Source organism: Labeo rohita, chromosome 11, assembly GCF_022985175.1.
Source record: "Labeo rohita strain BAU-BD-2019 chromosome 11, IGBB_LRoh.1.0, whole genome shotgun sequence".
Classification (NCBI taxonomy): domain Eukaryota; kingdom Metazoa; phylum Chordata; class Actinopteri; order Cypriniformes; family Cyprinidae; genus Labeo; species Labeo rohita.
The window spans coordinates 14,055,520-14,076,375 of NC_066879.1; the positions used below are offsets into that span (position 1 = coordinate 14,055,520).

The 20,856-nt window shown below is 29.5% G+C and overlaps 1 protein-coding gene across 3 annotated transcripts; it reads right to left on the reverse strand.

The window, feature by feature from the left end:
• Positions 1-932: 932 nt before the first annotated feature.
• Positions 933-19,534, reverse strand: slc29a1b (solute carrier family 29 member 1b). Of its 3 annotated transcripts, none has more exons than XM_051123417.1 (13): positions 19,396-19,534; positions 10,568-10,640; positions 10,140-10,221; positions 9,826-9,995; positions 7,728-7,867; positions 7,501-7,635; positions 7,166-7,263; positions 7,003-7,084; positions 6,859-6,926; positions 6,639-6,747; positions 5,233-5,318; positions 4,556-4,755; positions 933-2,262 (listed from the first exon to the last, which is right to left on the reverse strand). In XM_051123417.1, the coding sequence occupies exons 2-13, from the start codon at positions 10,591-10,593 to the stop codon at positions 2,151-2,153; spliced, it is 1,308 nt and encodes a 435-aa protein (XP_050979374.1). In that variant the 5' UTR covers positions 10,594-10,640; positions 19,396-19,534; the 3' UTR covers positions 933-2,150. The 3 variants fall into 3 exon arrangements, with proteins under 3 accessions (XP_050979374.1, XP_050979375.1, XP_050979373.1); XM_051123418.1 differs by lacking the exon at positions 19,396-19,534 and adding an exon at positions 17,528-17,647; XM_051123416.1 differs by lacking the exon at positions 19,396-19,534 and adding an exon at positions 11,581-11,866.
• Positions 19,535-20,856: the final 1,322 nt, after the last annotated feature.

A 20,856-nucleotide genomic window follows, 5' to 3' on the forward strand; every position in this document is an offset into this window, starting at 1 on the left:
ACGACGAGCTGCAGCTCAAAATGCATGTTAGATGAAAACATTGTGCATTATGATGGAGTTTGTGTTAATTCACTATATTTGAAATAGTTTGAGCACTGCAGTTGATTTGGTGACAGTTCAATAGGAAATCAGTTGAAATCATCCAGTCATCTCATACCATTGAGGTCAATCAGCTGATGTTGCAGTCACATGACAGTGATAATAACAACATGGCGGTTCTCATTGTAATAGACCATAAAGTGAATATAAGGCCTATCCATTAGTAATTTTGACACTGGTACATTTCTGCTTGCGTGTAGTGCAGTTTCACTGCAACTTCCTCTGCATCCGTCTTCTGGTTTCCAGTCAGACCACTTGAACATCAAGTTTCACTGTGATATCACGACATGTGGTTTCAACCTCCTCAGACATCAAATGCAGACTGATTACACACAACATTATAAGTATGAAAATGAAACATTACCCAACATCTGAGTTTAAATGCACAGTCAGTCTGGAGACAGATCATGTTTGCAAAGTACCAGACAGCTACACAAAGTGCTTATGAGGATGAAATAATGATTGAATTTGGCAGGTTCATGGCTTCCAATCTTCAAAAGATACACAGAATGTGCTTTCAGAAGTTTAAAGGTGATTTACAGTTATTATATGTGAAATCTGTATTAGTTACATTCGGAAAGACAAATTCTGACCGCAAACTCTGCTGTTTTGTGTGCAGGTGTTTGAGAACCGACATCATTGGAAACGGTTGTTCTGTGTTTTATCTAATACTTTGATTCAAAATGATGATATAAAATTGTTCAATGTAGAGGTCAGTAGATGGTTGCAACAAACACCTTAAGTTAAGAAAATCTTCATTTGTTTGTCATTTTAATGTTTTCTTAATTTAAGTTGTCTCTTGCAACCAGGACAAACACAATGAAAGACATGAATCCAGAAATAAACATTTTTTTATTATTATTTATAATAAAGCATATAATATTTGGCACTTTGGTGTCTTGTTTTTCAGAGAATAATGTAGTGTTGAGAAAAACAATTTGTTGTTTATGGAACGAGGTAGAGTTGGTTTGTTCATATGCGCTTAAAATTTCAAAACTTCACACTGATGTTTTATGTAAGTTACATATCACATCATAATGTAAAACGCTATGAATGTCCACCTGGTTATTGAAAAAGACTACAATAAAATATTTGCTTTACATAAACATCTATAAAATAAAGAGATTTGAATATTATACAAATAGCATGCTGTTCTGTCTTAAATGTCGCTCTTGTGCAAATATATTTTTAAGAAAATCTGCTAAAAACTCAAAATCAATTTGAAGAAATAGTTCACATCCAAAACGTCATTATGACATGAGTAAATTTTGCATTTGTGTGAACTATTCATTCAAAATAGGTTAAAACAAGTATTTCTTAAACAATAACAATGGTTGTACTACTTATACACTACCATTCAATCTTTTTGGGTCAGGAGGGTTTTTAAAATGTTTTTGAAAGAAGTCTCTTCTGCTCACCAAGGCTGCATTTATGTGATCAAAAATACAGTAAAAACGGTAAAATATTATTACAATTTAAAATAGCTGTTTTCTGTTAATACATTGTAAAATGTAATTTTTTTTCTGTGATGGAAAGCAGAATTTTTAGCATCATTACGGTAGTCTTAATCATTCTAATATGCTGATTTGCTGCTCAAGAAACATTTCTGATTATTATCAATGTTGAAAACAGTTGTGCTGCTTCATGTTTTTGCGGAAACCGTGATACATTTTATTTCTCAGGATTCTTTGATCAATAGAACGTCTTTACTGTCACTTTTGATCAAATTGATGCATCTTTACTAAATAAAAATATCAATTTCTCAAAAAATAAAATCTTACTGACCCCCAAATGTTTGACCAGTAGAGTATTCTCTAAGTTTTTTACATTATGGGCAATAAAATATAATATTTAGGACTCCACTATCTGCACATCTGTGTACTTTCTGCTGAATAGCAGGTCTTGATGTTTAAGTAACACTGATGTTTTGAGTTTCTCCTGTATGGAGGGTCACTCTGGACCTTCATATGACTATAGGATGTGAGAACAGCAGTATGGCTCATTTAGTCTCATTTCTGTCTAGAACGCAGGGTGTGACGTCCAGCGAGACTTCAGATGAGCCCTCGAAACAGAAACGACAGAGACGCCCCGCAAGCAAGACCAAGAGACAGGAAGAAGGCCATGATCGTTCCAGCCGTCTCCGCCTCGCTCGGATCCACCTTCCTGTGGACAAGAACAAGAGACATGCGTTTAGAGGTGAGTCCATTATAAATGAGAATGTGTCTAAAATTATGTAAAATAAGCTAAAACTAAATATCAGAATATTTCTCATTTTAATTCACCCCCTCAACAACATTACATGAAAAACCTGGATTTACATAGTCTTGGAAAACCAGGACATTTAGGTCTCATTTTAACAGTGTGTTTTGTAGTCATGGAAATTACTAAAATCTTTTCCATAATAATTCCATAAATATTTTTTTTCTAGTTATGCTAAGCTCTTAAATATGTTATTAGATTAGAAATTGTAAATAAAATATTATTTATAAAGAAGTTCTTAAGGCAAGATACTACTCATTTTAATTTTAACTAATAGATATCAACATTCTGTACTTCTCCAGTTGATTAATCATAGTACATTAATACAATTGTTTATTGCATTTTATTTTGTTGACTATTTAAAGTTAAAGGTTTTTATTGAAAAGATTTTGGATTTCTTTTTTTGATCACTTCACAAATCAGAAAACACTGTTATTAGAAAAAATACATTTTTATCATGTTTTAGGGAAAAAAAAGTTAAATATATATTAGATGAATGATACATCAACAAACCCCTAAGTAAAAACATTTATAATATAGATAGGAATAAAACTGCTAAGTTTGGTGTATGTAAGTGCTGCTAAAGTGGATGAGAAAACTTTTAAAGGTATGTATTGTAATTGAAATCTACAGACAATTATAGATAAAACGCAATAACAAACTCAGGTGAATGATGTATGAACAAACCCTTCAGTAAAAACATTCAGAATGTAGATATAAATAAAACTGCTAAATTTGGTTTATGTAAGTGCTGCTGAAGTGGAGGAGAAAACGTTTAAAAATATGTATTGTAATTGAAGTCTACAGATGTAAGCAGATAAAGTGCAGTGATAAAATCAGTCTGCATGATATATGAACAAACCCCTCAGTAAAAACATCCAGAATATAGATATGAATAAAACTGCTAAATTTGGTTTATGTAAGTGCTGCTGGAGTAGAAGAGAAAACTTTTAAAATATATATTGTAATTGAAATCTACAGATGCATACAGATAAAACGCAGTAATTAACTCAGGTGAATGATGTATGAACAAGCCCTTCAGTAAAAACATTCAGAATATAGATATGAATAAAACTGCTAAATTTGGTTTATGTAAGTGCTGCTGAAGTGGAGTAGAAAACTTTTCAAATATGTATTGTAACTGAAATCTACAGACGATTATCGATAAAACGCAATAATAAACTCAGGTGAATGATGTATGAACAAACCCTTTGGTAAAATCCTTCAGAATATAGGCATGAATAAAACTGTAAATTTTGGTGTATGTAAGTGCTGCTGAAGTGGAGGAGAAAACTTAAAAAAATATGTATTGTAATTAAAATCTACAGAAGCAAATAGATAAAATGCAGTGATAAAATCAGTGTGAGTGATATATGAACAAACCCCTCAGTAAAAACCTTCAAAATATAGATATGAATAAAACTGCTAAGTTTGGTGTAAGTGCTGCTGAAGTGGAGGAGAAAACTTTTAAAAATATGTATTGTAATTGAAATCTACAGACGCAAATAGACAAAATGCAATAATAAAATCAGATGAATAATATATAAACAAATCCTTCAGAATATAGAGAGGAATAAAACTGTAAAGTTTGGTGTAAGTGCTGCTGAAGTGGAGAAAAAATTCACAGTTAAAGATATGTGTTGTAATTAAAATGTACAGACGCAAATATATAAAGTACAATGTATGAGTACAATTACGAGTACAAAATACTTAGATGTATATTTTGCATGTTTCTTTTCACTAGTTTAAAAGAAAGACTCAAAAATGTTATGCCTTAAAACATATCTAGTAAATTACATATGACTGGAAATGTCATGCAAATTGACAAGAACGTTCAATTCGTAAAACTTTTGGAATTCTAAAATCTCACTCTAAAATCTTTTGTTTACTTATTTTACACTACTTAACTTAATTTATAGACACTCCTAATTTTAATTCTATAAATGTAATTGTAATTTTAAACATTGTTTTTCTCGTTTTATTATTTGATTCAAATGTGTTTATATGGATTTTATGAATTTTTATTTCAGCTTGATTTATTTTCGTACTTCAATGTCAATGTTTTATATTTTTATTTCATATTTTATCTCAAGTAATGAAAGTGTTTATGGCTTTAAGGTTTTAGAATTAGGTCATGATAATCATGATGCGTCGTAATAATTTATTAAATAAGTATAATTTCAGTACGTCTACTCACTTGGGCCCGAAGCACATGCACAAACTCGCCAGATATCCGTTAGAAAAGGCAAAGAGGATCATGAAGCCGATGAACCAGCCGTCGTGTGCGAAGTAGACGGGCAGATTGTAGCGAGGCTGGACGTTACAGAGCATGAAGAGAGGGACGAAAATCACACGAGCCACTAACAGACCCGGCAACAGCTTGCTGTCTTTACCAGGCTGGGAGAGAGAGAGGCAGAAAGAGGTGAAAATAAAAACAAAACGCACATAAATAGCATAAAACTATTCTGTTTTGCATTAAACAGCTGCACTGAATTTCACTGCACAAAGTAACTAATATCCATCCAGTCCTCTGTATTTATTACTGTATGTAAATCCTCCCACCTGCTGATTCTGAGACTCATATATTTTGTGAATGTATGCATGCTTGTGTGATTTATTGTTCTGAAGGATACTTGTATAACCACACAACAGACACTCAAAATAATATTTCTATGATCCTCTCTAGAGGAATATGTATATACAGCAACCTTTAACAAGTGTGTGAACGCTGTAGTCACAGTTGAAAACTGCGTCTAGATAGAAAATATTAGAATGTGTCTTTTATACTAAAGATAAGATGCATAAACAGGAATGTGCTCAAACACTTTGTAATAACATTTGGTAGATAGAAGTTTGTTGCATGATGTTTCTTACCCACATACAGACTGCGGTCAGACTGCGACCCATCCAATCAAACACGTTAAATAACAGGAAACAAGACACCGGGATAAAATACTGCTCTAAAGAGACAGAGAATATAGACATTATGTAAAATAGCTTTTAATATAAGCAGTAAACAAAATATCTCCAAATACTGAATTGTTTTAATATTATCATTAACTTCACAGTTAGTAAATGCAGAAACAGCAGCAGATTATTTATGGTCTAAATATCTTTTTAAATTTAATTGTTGTCATTCTTACGCAAAAATATTTCATCACACAAAACACACTGTGGTAATTTGCATTCTGCATGGTTTTTCCTGTTCTTTGTAACATTATCTTTCAAAGTTTATTTCTGCCATATAAATAAAATAAAAATAAATAAATAACATTTTCTATCAAAAATGCAAAATATAAAAAAATAAACTAAAAAAGTCAGGATTGCAAGTTTTTAATTTGAGTTCATAACTTCCAATTCTGAATTTATTCAAACTGTAAGAAAAACTCAGAACTGCCAGAAAAAAAAATATATTTTAGAGCTTGTGAAAAGTCGTCATTACAATAGTCATTTTTATCTCACAATTCTTTTTTTCCTCAGAATTTGTCAAAATTGAGAAAAATTTGCAAAAAAGGATAATTACGAATTTTCACCTTACAAATCTGATTTCCTTCATCAGAATTTCAGGATATTGAAAAAATTGAGATAAAAAAAGTTGTAATTACAGTTATCCGAACTGTAAGATAAACTCAGAATTCTCACAATTCTGTTTTTTTCCCCTCATAATTCTGACATTTTTTCCTCAGAATTTTTTTTTAAATTGTGAAATATTAACTCAGAATTACAAAAAAAAATTACAGAAAAGGATAATTGTGAATTTTCACCTCACAATACATATATATGTTTTTTTCCCTCAGAATTTGTCAAAATTGTGAGATATTAACTCAGAATTGCAGAAAAGAAAATTGTGAATTTTCACCTAACAAATCAGATTTTCCCCCCTCAGAATTCCAAGATATTTTAAAAAACTGAGATGAAAAATTTGTAATTACATTTATCCGAACTGTAAGATATATATATCTTTCCTTATAATTCTGACTTTTTTTCCTCAGAAATTGTCAAAATTGTGAGATATTAACTTAGAATTGCAAAAAAAAAAAAAAGATGAAAAAAGAAATTGTGAATTTTCACCTCACAAATCAGATTTTTTTCCTCACAGTTCTGAGATCTTGAAAAAATTGAAATGAAAAATTCGTAATTCCAGTTAAAAAAAAAAAAAAAAAAAAAAAAAAGAACTTCGCAATTACCTTTATTATTTTATTCCAAAAATAAGCTTCCAAAATAATCCGACTTATTATCAGACTGTAAATGGTAAAGAGTTAGACTCATTGAACTCTCACCCCACTTTCCACCATTAGCGATGGTAGATTTAATGTCCGCAGTAACGGCGGGAAACAAGCCAATGGTGATGGTGAAGGCGAAACACACAGAGAACGCCGTAACCCAGATCTGACGAGAGAAATACAGGAAAAAAATTTGACTTTCACCTGTGCAAAACTCACCGACATAATTCTGAGAATGCTTGTGAACAGTTGCTAGGATTGAATTTATTGAGTTTACCTTCTTAAAGATGGCCGGTATGGACTGTGTTTTTTTGCCGTCGTCTCCGGCGCTCTTCTGCCGCTCATCTACAGACAATTCAACTTTAAAACAGGTTTTTGACTGATAATCAGACTGGTTTTGATGTGAATGACGTGACATCACCTTTCTTCAGCAGATCCATCTTGTTCTCCTGATCTTCAGATGGTATGTTCTGCTGACCCTGCTGATAGTACTGAAAAAACGCCTACAGAAGACACAGCAAACACCGTAAACATCTCAGACTTTAAATTAACGCTTTCAGTTTTTCCAGCCGCTCAGATCTTACCAGGTTAGGAAGGACAGCGTACGACGCGATGGTGAGGGAAATAACGGCACACGCTGTGATGAAGTATCCAAACGCGCTGTCGTGTATTGCAGAACCACCTGAGAGAGAGAAGAAGAAAATGAAGGGAATCTTTAAGAGATCTAATGATTTTTTTAATTAAAATTAATGGTTTGCATTAATGGTGCCTTTAATTTACATCATGAATGTAGAAGTGATTATACTTGAAAATGTAAATAACAAAAAGTGTTATCTGAGCTGAAAAGTGCATTTTGCACCATAGTTTTCCATTGTGTATTGACTCTTTGAGCTGGAATGATTTGTAAGCGCAGACTCACTGGCGATGGCACAGATCATGGAGAAAGCAGCGAAGGTTCCTGCGAGTCCCTGTCCGCTCATGATGGGTGTCGTGTAGGATGCTGGAAGGAGTCCGGCCATCCCGAAGAGACTTCCTTGAAGAACCGCTCCGAATGCTGGGAGTAACACGTACACCAAAGAAGTTCAAATGACATTTATAACTCGTTCTGCTTCCGTAACTTGAAATGCATTTGTTGTAGAGTCTCACAGTTAATGCAGATGATTTTAATCATGGTGATGACGAAGAACGGCAGCGGCTCCAAAGCCACTTTCACCAGGATGGCGGTGAGCATGAACACAGACAGAATGGCCGTCAGACTCCCTCCGATCCGGAGCTTCTGAGGAATTCTGCAGATTCAATCACAGGTCTGTCTCATAATTCATCCCAAAATCTAAATTTTCTCTAAGGAAAAGAATTAAGAATTTATACTTCCTTAAAGAAAATCAAGCCTTTTTATTTATTTATTTATTTAAACTACCAGACAATTTTTTTTTATGTTTTTAAAGAAGTCTCATCTGCTCACCAAGCCTGCATTTATTTGATCCAAAGTACAGCAAAAATGGTAAAATTTTGAAATATTTTTACTATTTAAAATAACTGTTTTGTATTTGAATGTATTTTAAAATGTAATTTATTCCTGTGATTTTAAAGCTGAATTTTTATCATCATTACTCCAGTCTTCAGTGTCACATGATCCTTCAGAAATCATTCTAATATGCTGATTTGCTTCTCAAGAAACATTTATTATTATTATGTTGAAAACAGCAGAGTAGATTTTTTTTTAGGTTTCTTTGATGAATAAAACGTTCTTAAGAACAGCATTTATCTGAAATAGAAATCTTATATAACATTATAAATGTCTTTATCATCACTTTTGATCAATTTAAAGCATCCTTGAAAACGAATCCTTGAAAAATTTGTAATATGTAAATATTGATAATAATAATAATAATAATAATAATAGTAATGATGCTGAAAATTCTGCTTTGATCACAGGAATAAATTACATTTTAAAATATATTTGAATAGAAAACAGTTATTTTAAATAATACAAATATTTCAACATTTTACAGTTTTTACTGAACGTTGGGTCAAATAAATGCAGGCTTGGTGAGCAGAAGAGACTTCTTTAAAAGCACTAAAAAAATCTTACTGTTCAAAAACTTTTGACTGGTAGTTTATTAATTAATTAATTAATAAACAAAGATATTTATTTATTTAGAAGAGAAAGTGTTTGGAGGTAATTTGTTTAATTTAATGTAAATAAAGCCAACGTGCAAAAATAAATACATAAATAGTAGTTGTAGTAATAATAATAAAAAATAAAATACTTAATTATAAATAAATAAGTAAACAAAAAAAATTCACAAAAATACAAATATTTATTTAAATAAATAGTTTTTTATTAACCATTTAAATAAATAAAAATATTTTTTCAAATGAATGAATAAATTATATTTTAATCAATAAAAATACAGATATAATAATACAAGTGTCTATTTAAATAAATAAAATATTGATGTAAATATATTTATTGATTTATTTAAATAAATAGTTTTGTTTGTTTGTTGTTATCTATTGTTAAATCAATAAAGATATTTACTTACGTCAATAAAAATATCTATTTATAAAAAATATTTCAATAAAAAAATTAAATTAATTAATTAATTAATTAAAATACGTATTTAAGTAAATAAAATATTTATTAATATATACATCTCAAATAAACATGTAAATAAACTGTCTATAATAAACTTATTCAACATAATAAATAAACATATTATTTATCAACATACTTATTGATTTATTTAAATGATTTTGTTGTTTATTGTTTTCTAGTTAAAGATATTTACTGAAATAAAATATCTATTCAAATAAATATTTATTATATTCAAATCAATAAAACATTTTTAAAATAATTAAATAACAATTACTTAAATATCTATTTAAGTAAGAATATATATTCAAATAAATAAGTAAATAAACTGTCCTAAAACAGTTAAACAATAAAACATTTTTTAAATAATTAAATATAAATAAATATATATTATTATATATTTATCATATAAATATATAATAAATATATAAATATTTATTAAAAATATTTATTCAAATATATATATATATATATAAGTAAATACACTGTCCTTAAACAGGCTTCATATTCTTTATGCATGCTAATTTCTCATTTTCTTTTGACTTCAGAATGAAATTACCCTGGAACGCCACCGTTAGTTGAACGTCTACACTACCCATGATTCAGTGAGGGTGTTAATCTGTGTCAGTGTTGATTGTTCAGTCTGACCTCTGATGAAGCACTGAGTTGAGGCAAGTGAAGACCAGCAGAGGAACCATCGCACACAACGTCATCACATTATTAAACTTGGCCTGTAAGACGCTTCGTGAGCCGCCTTCAGTCGCGTTGGCTGAAGAATTCGCTTTACTTAAAGGGTCTGCAAGACGACTGGTGAAATACTACAAGATAAACAGATGAAAAAAAGGCTTGAGAGATATACATCTTCTGTTTTTCAAAGATACAATTGTTGCAATTGCAGTTTTGCAACACTTAGTCAGCATTTTTATCATCTATGGTAAAAACCAAAGTGCTAAAGTGCTTACCATAGTAGCTGTCATGAAAAAATTCCACGGCAGCAGCGTTCCCAACCCCAGCATAAAGAAAACCAACCACACGGCATTATATCTGTCACGAAAACATGAATGTTTGACTGCTGTTGAATTGTTTTACATCTTTACATCAGCGTTTGGCTTTATTGGTTCTTTGAAGCACCAGAACAAAGAAAGCTTTCTAAAAAAAACACAGAATACCCAGTAAAAAACAGGTTTTTTTTGTAGTTTTTAGGACATGCCTCTGCACATCTGGTGTGATTCTTCAGCAGATGGAAAGTTAGATTCAGCATCTTGTCTTGGTTTACAGCTTTCTGCACTTGTTATCTTGTCTGTCTGGTATCTGTCTGAGTCTGAGTGGCTGCCGAAGAGCGAGATACTAAAACCTTTAACTGATGTTCATGCTTTAATGTTAAACTCACTTGTCTTTGGGCACCTGAGGGTCCATGACGGTCAGATTCACTGTTATGAGCCGCGATTTTAATGCTCAAGCACCTGGAAGGAAGACGGGCATGTTTAGATACATGACAAAAAAATAGTAAAAAAAAAATAAAAATAATAAAAATACATATATTCATGCATGCATACAAACAAGTGAAGAAACCAAAAAACACAATAAAGGATTTAGTAGGGGGAAAAAATCCAGTTTAAATTCATTTAAGGAACATCAAAGGTAAAAAAAAAAAAAAAAAAAAAAAAAACTAATAATAATTAAATTAAAATAATGAATGCCATAAATAAAAAGTTACAAAAAAAATAATAATTTGTAATAATCATAATAATATAAATCAACAGTGTTAATAAAGTATTGTATTATATAGTATTAAAAAAAAGTATACCTTTCTGATAATTACCAAAAATAAAAAAATTTGAATAATGAAAAAATGTCATCTATAATGCAAGAATATAAACAGTTTTTTTTAATTAATTAATTAATTATAAATATATATATTTAAGTATATTTATTTATTATATTTTTTATATAATTTATATTATATATAAACAAAATATTTTGTACATAACATTTTTCTTATATATACATAGGTATACATATATATACATAGGTATTATTAAGTTTATTATTATTAAGTTTAATTCTAAACTAAACAAACAAACGAACAAACAAATTAAAACTTTTAACATTTCTTTTGTGCAATCTATAATTTTCTATTTTCTGACTGATATTTTGTCCTTGCAAAGCCACAGTTAGCCTTGTATTGCAAGTGTATTGCAAGTACAGTGTCTTGCAAGTACAAGAATCATAATTGGATTATTACATAAAATAGAACAATTTAATACTGAATACATACAACATACTACGCAAGACTATAAACCAAACTTTCCCAGCATTTCATAAGTTTAAATTCAAAGCAACCAGTAAAGTTTCACAATCGCTGTAAATAATTCCAATAAAAAAGTGAAGTGAAAAACTTACTGAGACTCACACGCAGCACGTGAACAGTAAGAGCACTAGTTCTTCTTTAAAACTGCAGAAGACCCTGCTAGAGATACCCTATATGAGTGGCTCCGCCCTGAGATTATCTGACTCCACCCTCCTCATGCATATGCAATGAGGGACTGCAAGTTTTTTTCACTGATAATGCTGCTTATCTGAGTCTCTACACCAGCGACACCCAAACACATAGAAAACACAACTGAAACACGTCTCCAAAACAACAGAAACCACTGAAAATCAATGGGACGTTTCTCAATAATGACGCACAGACAATGCTCAGAGGAAATAAAATGTAATTAGTTATTTTGAATATTTTGATTCATATTATTTTGTTATGTTTTTAAACAAGAAACTTATATTAATATTATAATATTATAGAATAGAAATATAATAGTAATATAAACATTAAAAAGTTTGCTATACTCATTTATTTTGCTATAAAGTTAATTATATTTATTATATAATCAATTATTTATTTATAAACAAACATTTTTCTATTTTATTTAATTTTTTTTTTTTTAAAAAGTAATATTTTAATTTTATTTTTAATAATATTTAAATATTATATATTTGTTCTAATAATATTATTACAGTTTGAAAAAAAATGTATGGAGACTCTGGAAATGAAAAACGTAACAGCACTGCTGAAGCATGTTAAACCAGTTATTGTATATTCTATGCCTCAGGAATGAAACCATATGCATCTTAAAAATGCTGAACCATACAAAACTGATCACAAGACATTGAAGATATGGGAAGTGGGCCTTTTTTCCACAGGTCATGAGTAATACTGCTGGAGTTCAGCTGAGGTCTCTGTATGAAATGTGTTCATTTCATAGCTCACGTGTGTATGGCAAGCTCTGCTTTCTCTCACACACACATCGACTCCACCGCTGGACCTCTGCTGTACCAGCAAACGCCATTATCCCAGAGATAGAGGCTTCAGCAGCACACACTCCTCTCCACAGCCTACCATCTGAACATGAGATACGGCCTGGACCGCTGATACTAGCAGGTGAAAAGAACAGTTGTTTTTGGCCAGCGGCACATATTGCATAAGTTAAAGCTAAGTTATGCTTGTTGGAATCCATCCAGTGATTTCTCCACAGAAGTTTCTGCAGATAACGCTGACATAAAATACAACTCGGCAACATCATCCACGGAAAACATGTAAATTACAGCAAATGGCAGAGCCAGACACGCCGTGCAGAAAACACAGCCTGTGCATGGATTTCCATGCATGCAGAGCTATGTAGTGTATACATATTAACATAATATAAAAACACAGTATTCATGAAATATGTGACCCTGGACCATGAAACCAGTCTTAAGTAGCACGGGTATATTTGTAGCAATAGCCAAAATTACAGATTTTTTTTTATGCCAAAATCAATATTCAGTAAAGATCATGTTCAATGATATTTAGTAAATTTCCAACCATAAATATATCAAAACTTAATTTTTGATTAGTAATGTATGCATTGCTAAGAACTTCGTTTGGATAACTTTAAAGGCGATTTTCTCAGTATTTGGGGTTTTTTGCACCCTCAAATTCAAGATATTCAAATAGTTGTATCTTGGCCAAATATTGTCGTATCCTAACAAACCATACATCAATGGAAAGCTCATTTATTCACCTTTCAGATCTATAAAAATGTTAAAAATTTACCCTGGTCCAGGGATTACATATAACTTGTAATGCTTTACAAATTGATATTTTTATTATATCTTTAATGTTAAAAATATTAATCATTAAAAGTGGATTACTTATTAATAGTAAAACCTTTTAGAGAGGTATATAATGTTTTAAAAAAAAACCATAATATTAAAAGAAATTTAAAATAAATAATTATTAATTATTCAAAATATTAACAAATATAAATTGTTTTAAATATAAATAATAATAGTAATGCTTTTTAAAAATCAGAGTTATTGATTAAATATTAATATATAAAAATATATATTAATATACTAATATAAATACTATTATTAATAATAATTGGGGCACTAATTATTAGTAAACAAGTTTTATTAAGCACATTTATTAAAAAGTATTATTATTATTATTATTATTATTATTATTATTATATTACAGTATTTCAATATGAATTATTATTTAATCACCTGTCTGTTATGATATACCATAATATTCATTGAATATAACAATATATTTGTCCCTGTTTAAAATTATGAATAGAGAAACATAGTACATGTCATAAAAAAATACCATAATATTCTTAAAAGAAAAAAAATCTGATATATTTATTTTTAAATAGTGATTAATTATTTAAAAATAATAATAAATATGAATTATTATATTTATTAATAATAATAGTAATGCTTTTTAAAAATCAGACAAAAAAGTAAAGTTATTGATTCAATTTTAACAAATAAATATATAATACTAATATAAATATTAATTATAATAATTGGGGCACTAATTATTATTAAACAATTTTATTAGGCACATTAATTAAAAGTATGTATTACAGTATTTCAATATGTATTATTATTTAATCATCTGTCTGTTATGATATACCATAACATTCATTGAATATAACAATATATTTGTCCCTTTTTAAAATTATGGATGGAGAGATGTAGTATATAATGTCATAAAAGAAAAATCGGATATATTTATTTGTAATTAATAATGATAAATTATTTAAAAATAATAATAATAGTTGGATTACTCATAACAACCACAATACCATCTGAGGCGCAGTTTTCGAAGACTACAAATCCCATGAGTCCACCTGTCATCAACAAAAAAAGACGTCATTTGCCGCTGTTTTTTTTTTTTTTTGTAATAAAATAAATGAATAAAAAAATCATCAGTGATCTGAGCAATATGTCGCTTTTGAATGATCTTCGATGGATTCTACGACATTTACAATCAGAGGTAAGAAATTTTCTGCATTTTCTTTTGTTTTCAGGAGTTTGTTCCTGTATATGATGGTCTTCAGTTTGTTGTTCACTACTGAGGGAGCTAATGGTACTTGAGTTACTGTTATAATGTGCCTTTCAGACAGGATTGTTTTATCCTCATATGCAATTTACTTTAGTGAAGTTCATAATACAATGAACGAATATAGCACAGTTCAGTATAATGTATTTAGTATTTAGTATTGTTTGGTTGATGAGTGACAGGTGAAGCTGTGATGAAATTGTGTGTGAATCTAAATATATGTTGTAGTGATGCTGCCCTCTAGTGTTATTAATGTATTGTACAGAAATATTTATCAGTGGAGAGCAATATTACGTATATAATATATACCAAAATCTTGTCATGATGGTGTGTGTGTGTGTGATTGTAATCTAATAAACATCAAATTAAGGGCAACAAGGTGTTTTCAGACAGTTGCCTTGATGTTATTAGCAAATGTTGTGGTGCCAGAGGAACTTTCTATCTCCTTTGGACAGGTTTCAATAGGCACATGTAAAGATTAGCTGTAAATGGATAACACGTCCAAACAGACATGACATTGCTGGTCACCACCCTAAAATTAAAACAGAATCTGGAAAAAAACGATAGTGCTGAGATCAGAGCTGAACTTTTGCACTTTTTTCTTTAAATATGTAAAGGCGAATATTTTTGTCCAAATATGAGACAGAATAAAGTATTAAGGTAATAAAGTAATTATTTTGGATTTAGGAAAATGTAAGGATTTTTTGTGTATTTATTTAAATGATTTTCATTTATTATTTATGTATTTATTTTTAAGCAGGACAGCTTACAGAAAGTATGGTGTGATCAAATCACAGTCCCTAAGAATCAGTAATGTAATCTTTGTCTTAGCGAACGCCACTAATAAACTTTTAAAGCCATGAAGATATGCATGTAAACGACTGTCCTGAGCGCCCTTCACTATTTATAACCCCTGAATACACAATCATTAAAATCCTCCACCCAACAGCGGCTTTTCAGATCCTCATTTGCCCGCATTTGTAAGTCACGTGTCCGGATCAAATACTTTTCACTGCATGATGCGACTTGTTTCCCAGCACAGCTGGTCAGGCACAATGAACTGCTCTGCTTCATAGGAAAATCTCAACTGTTTCTCCTAAACAATCCGTGGACGAACATAATTTGCACTTATTCTGTGGAAAGACAATGAAAGCGTGAATCAGTACACCTATCAAAACAAGCTGGAGTCTGGTAACAGGGGATTTGTTGAGAGAGCTTAAGTTTAGGAAGCTGCTGAATCAGCCTTGAGACTTATCTGCATTGTCAAATGAGAGGAATGCTGTTTAAACAGTCCAAAAACAACACTGAAACAGTGGAAACAGAGCCGCTGGTGTTGAGAGAGCGGCGGATCTCACTGTGTTGATGGATGATTTCCTTTTTGACTCATTCAGATTGACTACAAACTAGAACTTGTTGACTGAAATTAATGATTTGGGATTTAACATAGCCGCTGGCAGTATATAGATAATTTTACGTTTTGGTGGCAGATGAGTACAAGAACAATTTGTTTGAGCAGTATTAACTCGATTCGTCTGGCATGGCTGATATTTTGTTCTAGCATTACACAAAAATTGTACAATTTTTTTTTTTTTTTTTGTAAAACAGCTGCAATATATTTCTGTGGCTTTCCTTTTACAGAATAAAAGTAGTTTTTAACTCATGAAAAATGACAAATAAATCAAAATTTTATTTCACAACAGATTCAACAGAAATTATATTTGCATAAATAAAATTAAAATTATTTTGCATTTTGACATTATTTTCATGATAAAAAGCACTAATCCAAAAAGCGCTATTAGTTTTTGAATAGTACGATTTTTAATGCTTTTTTAAAGAAGTCTCTTCTGCTCACCAAGCCTGCATTTATTTGACCCAAAGTAAAAACAGTAAAATTGAGAAACATTTTTACTATTTAAAATAACTGTTTTCTATAAAATGTAATTTATTCCTGTGATCAAAATATATATATATAACTAACTTTAAATTTAATAAATGTATCAAAAATGATGATAAAGGTTTTCTACATAATAATAATAATAATAGTAGTAGTAGTAGTAGTAGTAATAGTAATAATAATAATAATAATTGTTTTGAGCAGCAAATCAGAATATTAGAATGATTTCTGAATGATTATATGACTGGAGTAATGATCCTAAAAATTCAGCTTTGAAATCACAGGAATAAATTACATTTTAAAATGTATTCAAATAGAAAACAGTTATTTTAAATAGTAAAAATATTTCAGAATTTTACTGTTTTTGCTGTACTTTGGATCAAATAAATGCAGACTTGGTGAGCAGAAAAGTCTTCTTTAAAAAACTTTACAAATCTTACAGTTAAAAATTTTTTGGACTGGTAGTGTATTTATTTATTTTTTAAATATATTTTTTAAAATAAATAAATAAGTAATTTTTATTGTTATTTTCATGACAATGAAGCGCATTTCACTCTCATTTTTCATTGTTTTGTTTTTTATGTAAATATATTTTATGTAAGTTGTTTTTAATACTTTTCCAAATTTTATTTGTATAGTGCTTTATATACAATATACACATTGTTTCAAGGCAGCTTTAATTTGTTTCATGTGTTATTTTCATGACAGTAAAACACTTTTTTTTTTTTTTAGAATTTAAATATATTTTGTTTGATTAAATGTTTTTTATAGGCAAACAATGTGTATGTCATGAAAACAACGTCACAAAAAAACAAATTTTATTTGTTTAGTGCTTTTCACAGCACTCATTTTCAAAGCAGTTTTAGGAAAATTCAAAATGTAATGCATTTTATATCTTTCGAAATTTCACTTGATTTATATTCTTAAACTGATGGGTTGTTGCAGGATTTATGATTGAATATTTCTGCATTGACGCAACATACAGAAGTTTATTTTTGAAACAAAATATCTACTCGACCCCCTCTTACATAACAAAATCGATCGGAAAATCGACCTGCTCTTACCTTTGTTGACCTGTTTTTCACAGCTGTTGAGAAACTTCGTTTACAAACTCCAGCAAAGTTTCCAGTTCCTGAGCGTTCAAACAGGCAGGCGACTACTCTCTAAAAGCGCAGATCACTATTACGCAATGTTTTGTATGGGTACATGCCTGTTTCTGTTTCTGATAATGTCAGATTTTTGCCTTAATAAAGGCAAATATTAGCTGTCTGTGTGATAACGCAACCTGTGTGCTTACTGTGAACAGCCACAGAAAGGGTTTCAACTTATTGAAATACTGTAAAATCATAATTTATTATGACTTGAGATGTTGTAATCAGCCTGTGGTGAAGTCTTATACAGCTTTACTAAATGACTGCTATTGATCAACACATTTAAATCACAGTATGTCACAATTAGGAAAAGGAACGGTTTCACTTAGAAAGCAAAGCTAATAAATCAATATGATTCAGCGAGCGCTTTCTGCCTGTGATGCAATGCTGTTTGTCAGACTGAGAGTTTAGAGAATCATTAACCACCCATAAAGAATGCGATTATTAATATTGATTAATCATTTATGCCAAATTGACAGTATTAATTACAGTCACATTTATTCCTTCATTCATTTATTTCAGTTGTGAAATATTACAATTTGTGTACTCTGACGAAATGATGCACAATAGCAATATGCAAAAAGTATGAACTCAGTTTACCTGAATTATGAACCAGTATTTTTTTTAAATTCATGCTTCTTTCAAAATTTGTAGAATTTCAAAGTCAGGTGTCCCAAAAAAGATAAAAAATAAATTTACAGTAGATAGCAAAGATCAGTTAGATAGCAATTAATGATAATAATAAGTACTGTTACAACTTTAATAATGCATATTATTTTATAATTAGTTTTATTGAGAAAGTGAGAAAACGCCAGTTAGTAAAAAAAAAAATCATTGATTTTTTTTTTAATTTATTACTTTTTTATTTATTCTTTTCTACCTACATTTTTTTCCTTAATTGTTGACATAACAAACATGTAACAAAGATAAAAAGGTGATTATTTAGATAACAATTAATAATTATTATTATTACAACTTTCATTAAAAAAAAATTTCTTCAAAAAGCAAAAAATTGCCAGTTATTGGAAAAAATGTATTTATCTTTCATTATTTTGATCATTTTTTATTTTTATATTTTCTTTTCTACTTTACGTTTTTAAAATAGTTTTGCCTGATTTTTTTTTATATTTAATAAAGCTGTATATATGTATAAACATTGCAACGATCAGTTAGCAATAGCAAGCAATTAATGATAATAATAACTACTGTTACAACTTTCATAATGTATATTATTTTATAATTAGTTTTGTTGAGAAAGTGAGAAAATACCAGTTAAAAAAAATAAATTAAAAATAAATTAAATTAAAAAAATAAAAAACAATTTATTACTTTATTTATTCTTTTCTACCTAACATTTTTAACGTAATTGTTGACATAATAATAATAATATTAATAATAATATTAAATCTTTTAGAATAATATTATAAAAACAATAGTTTTCTTCAGAAAACAAAAAATTGGTACAGTTTTTTTTTTAATTCTTCTTTCATTATTTTGCTTATTTTTTTATTTATATATATTCTTTTGTACTTATTTTTAAATAGATTTTTTTCAACTAACGTAACTTTTTGTCATTAGTGGATGACACGTGTTTTATGTCAAGACAAAAAATGAGTTTAAGTAGGCACATATTGCTTATATTTCACTGTTATTGATTGGTATTGTATCAGTCATCAGCCTATCAATAATGGCCAAATATTCTGTTCACTGACTGCCTGCCAACACAGTCAAAACATTAAAAGCACATTAATAGAAAGCATATAAAATCAAAGCAGCCCTACCTGCAACAGCTGTGCGTGTGTTTGAACTCTGTTCTTGCAGCAGAAGTTCAAAGAGCATCAGGGCTCTTATCTGCAGGAATGTTCTCAATGAGTGCGAGCTGACCACTATCAGCAGCAGCAGATGCCTGATCACTGTGGGGTCAAAGGTCAGTGTAAGCTAAGGGGATGTCCTGCTTTTTGTTCTTTCACCATTAGACTGGACTGACCTGCAGCTGCATGTCTGTATGACTGACCCAACCCAGATAAAGCATCAGATACTGCTTTAAAACCTCAAAATATTTTAATGCCACTTGCTCTAGCAGTTTCTAGGGTGTATTGGGTAGTCGCTCGGTGAAAATGATTACATGCACTGGATTCCTGATTACTCTGCAAAGACTTGTGACACAACAGGAAACGTGGCATTTTGTGCCACTCATCCTTTTCTTACTGGAGGAAGTTGCTGATTTGGTGTTTAAACCCAGTTTTTTGTCTTGAAAAAGCATTTTTATCTCAGGTTTGTACAAGGATATTGCAAAATCTGTCTACTTATGAATAGTGTTGAGTGATGCGGTTACAATAACAGCAGTTTGATATTTGGTGATTTGTCGCCTCCTGTTGGAGTAATATCCTGTTGCATGTATTTCTAAAATGTACATCTATTTAAGATGTGCAATATTTTTTCTTTCTTTCTTTCTTTTTTTTTTTTTTTTTTTTTTAATATATACCCCTGACAAGTTTGGTTATACATACTGTTGATTGTACAAAATGCTTTGTTAAAATAAATATTAAAATAAAAATAAAAAAACATAAATAAATAAATAAAAAATAAAATAAAATAATTTCTGAACATATCAGAATGGAATAAAATGCCAGTTACCAAAAAAGGTCATTACAATATATCATCTTTAAATTCTTTTTTTTTTTTTTTTGTTTACAATTCCTACTTATGATATTTTAGTAAAATCGAGACACTAGTTTTTATTAATATTTGAATCAGCTTTTAATCTTTTCTCTTTTAATTTTAGTTTAAGTTTTAGTATTTTTGTTGTGGGTTTTTTTGTTTTTTTTTTGGTCATTTTTGCTATTTTTAAAAAATATATGTTTATGTAGTTTTTTATTTATTCATTTATTTATTTTTAGTTATTTAGTCCATCAAGCCAAACTAAATTAAAATTAGAAATGTTGCCTTGGCAAATAGCTAAAAAAAGGTTTTTTTTTATATTTTATTGTGACACATTTATGACACTTATTTCAAGTAACAATAATGTTTATGGTATTAATTTTAGTGTCAGTTTTAATTGTAATTAATTATAATAACCCTGGTTTAGATCTTGCAGTTCTGACTTTTTTCCCCACTAATTCTTCTCAGAAATGTGAGTTTATATCTAGCATATCTATTTTATTTTATTTTATTTTATTTTATTTTATTTTATTTTATTTTATTTTATTTTATTTTATTTTATTCCAGCACAAACAAGCTTC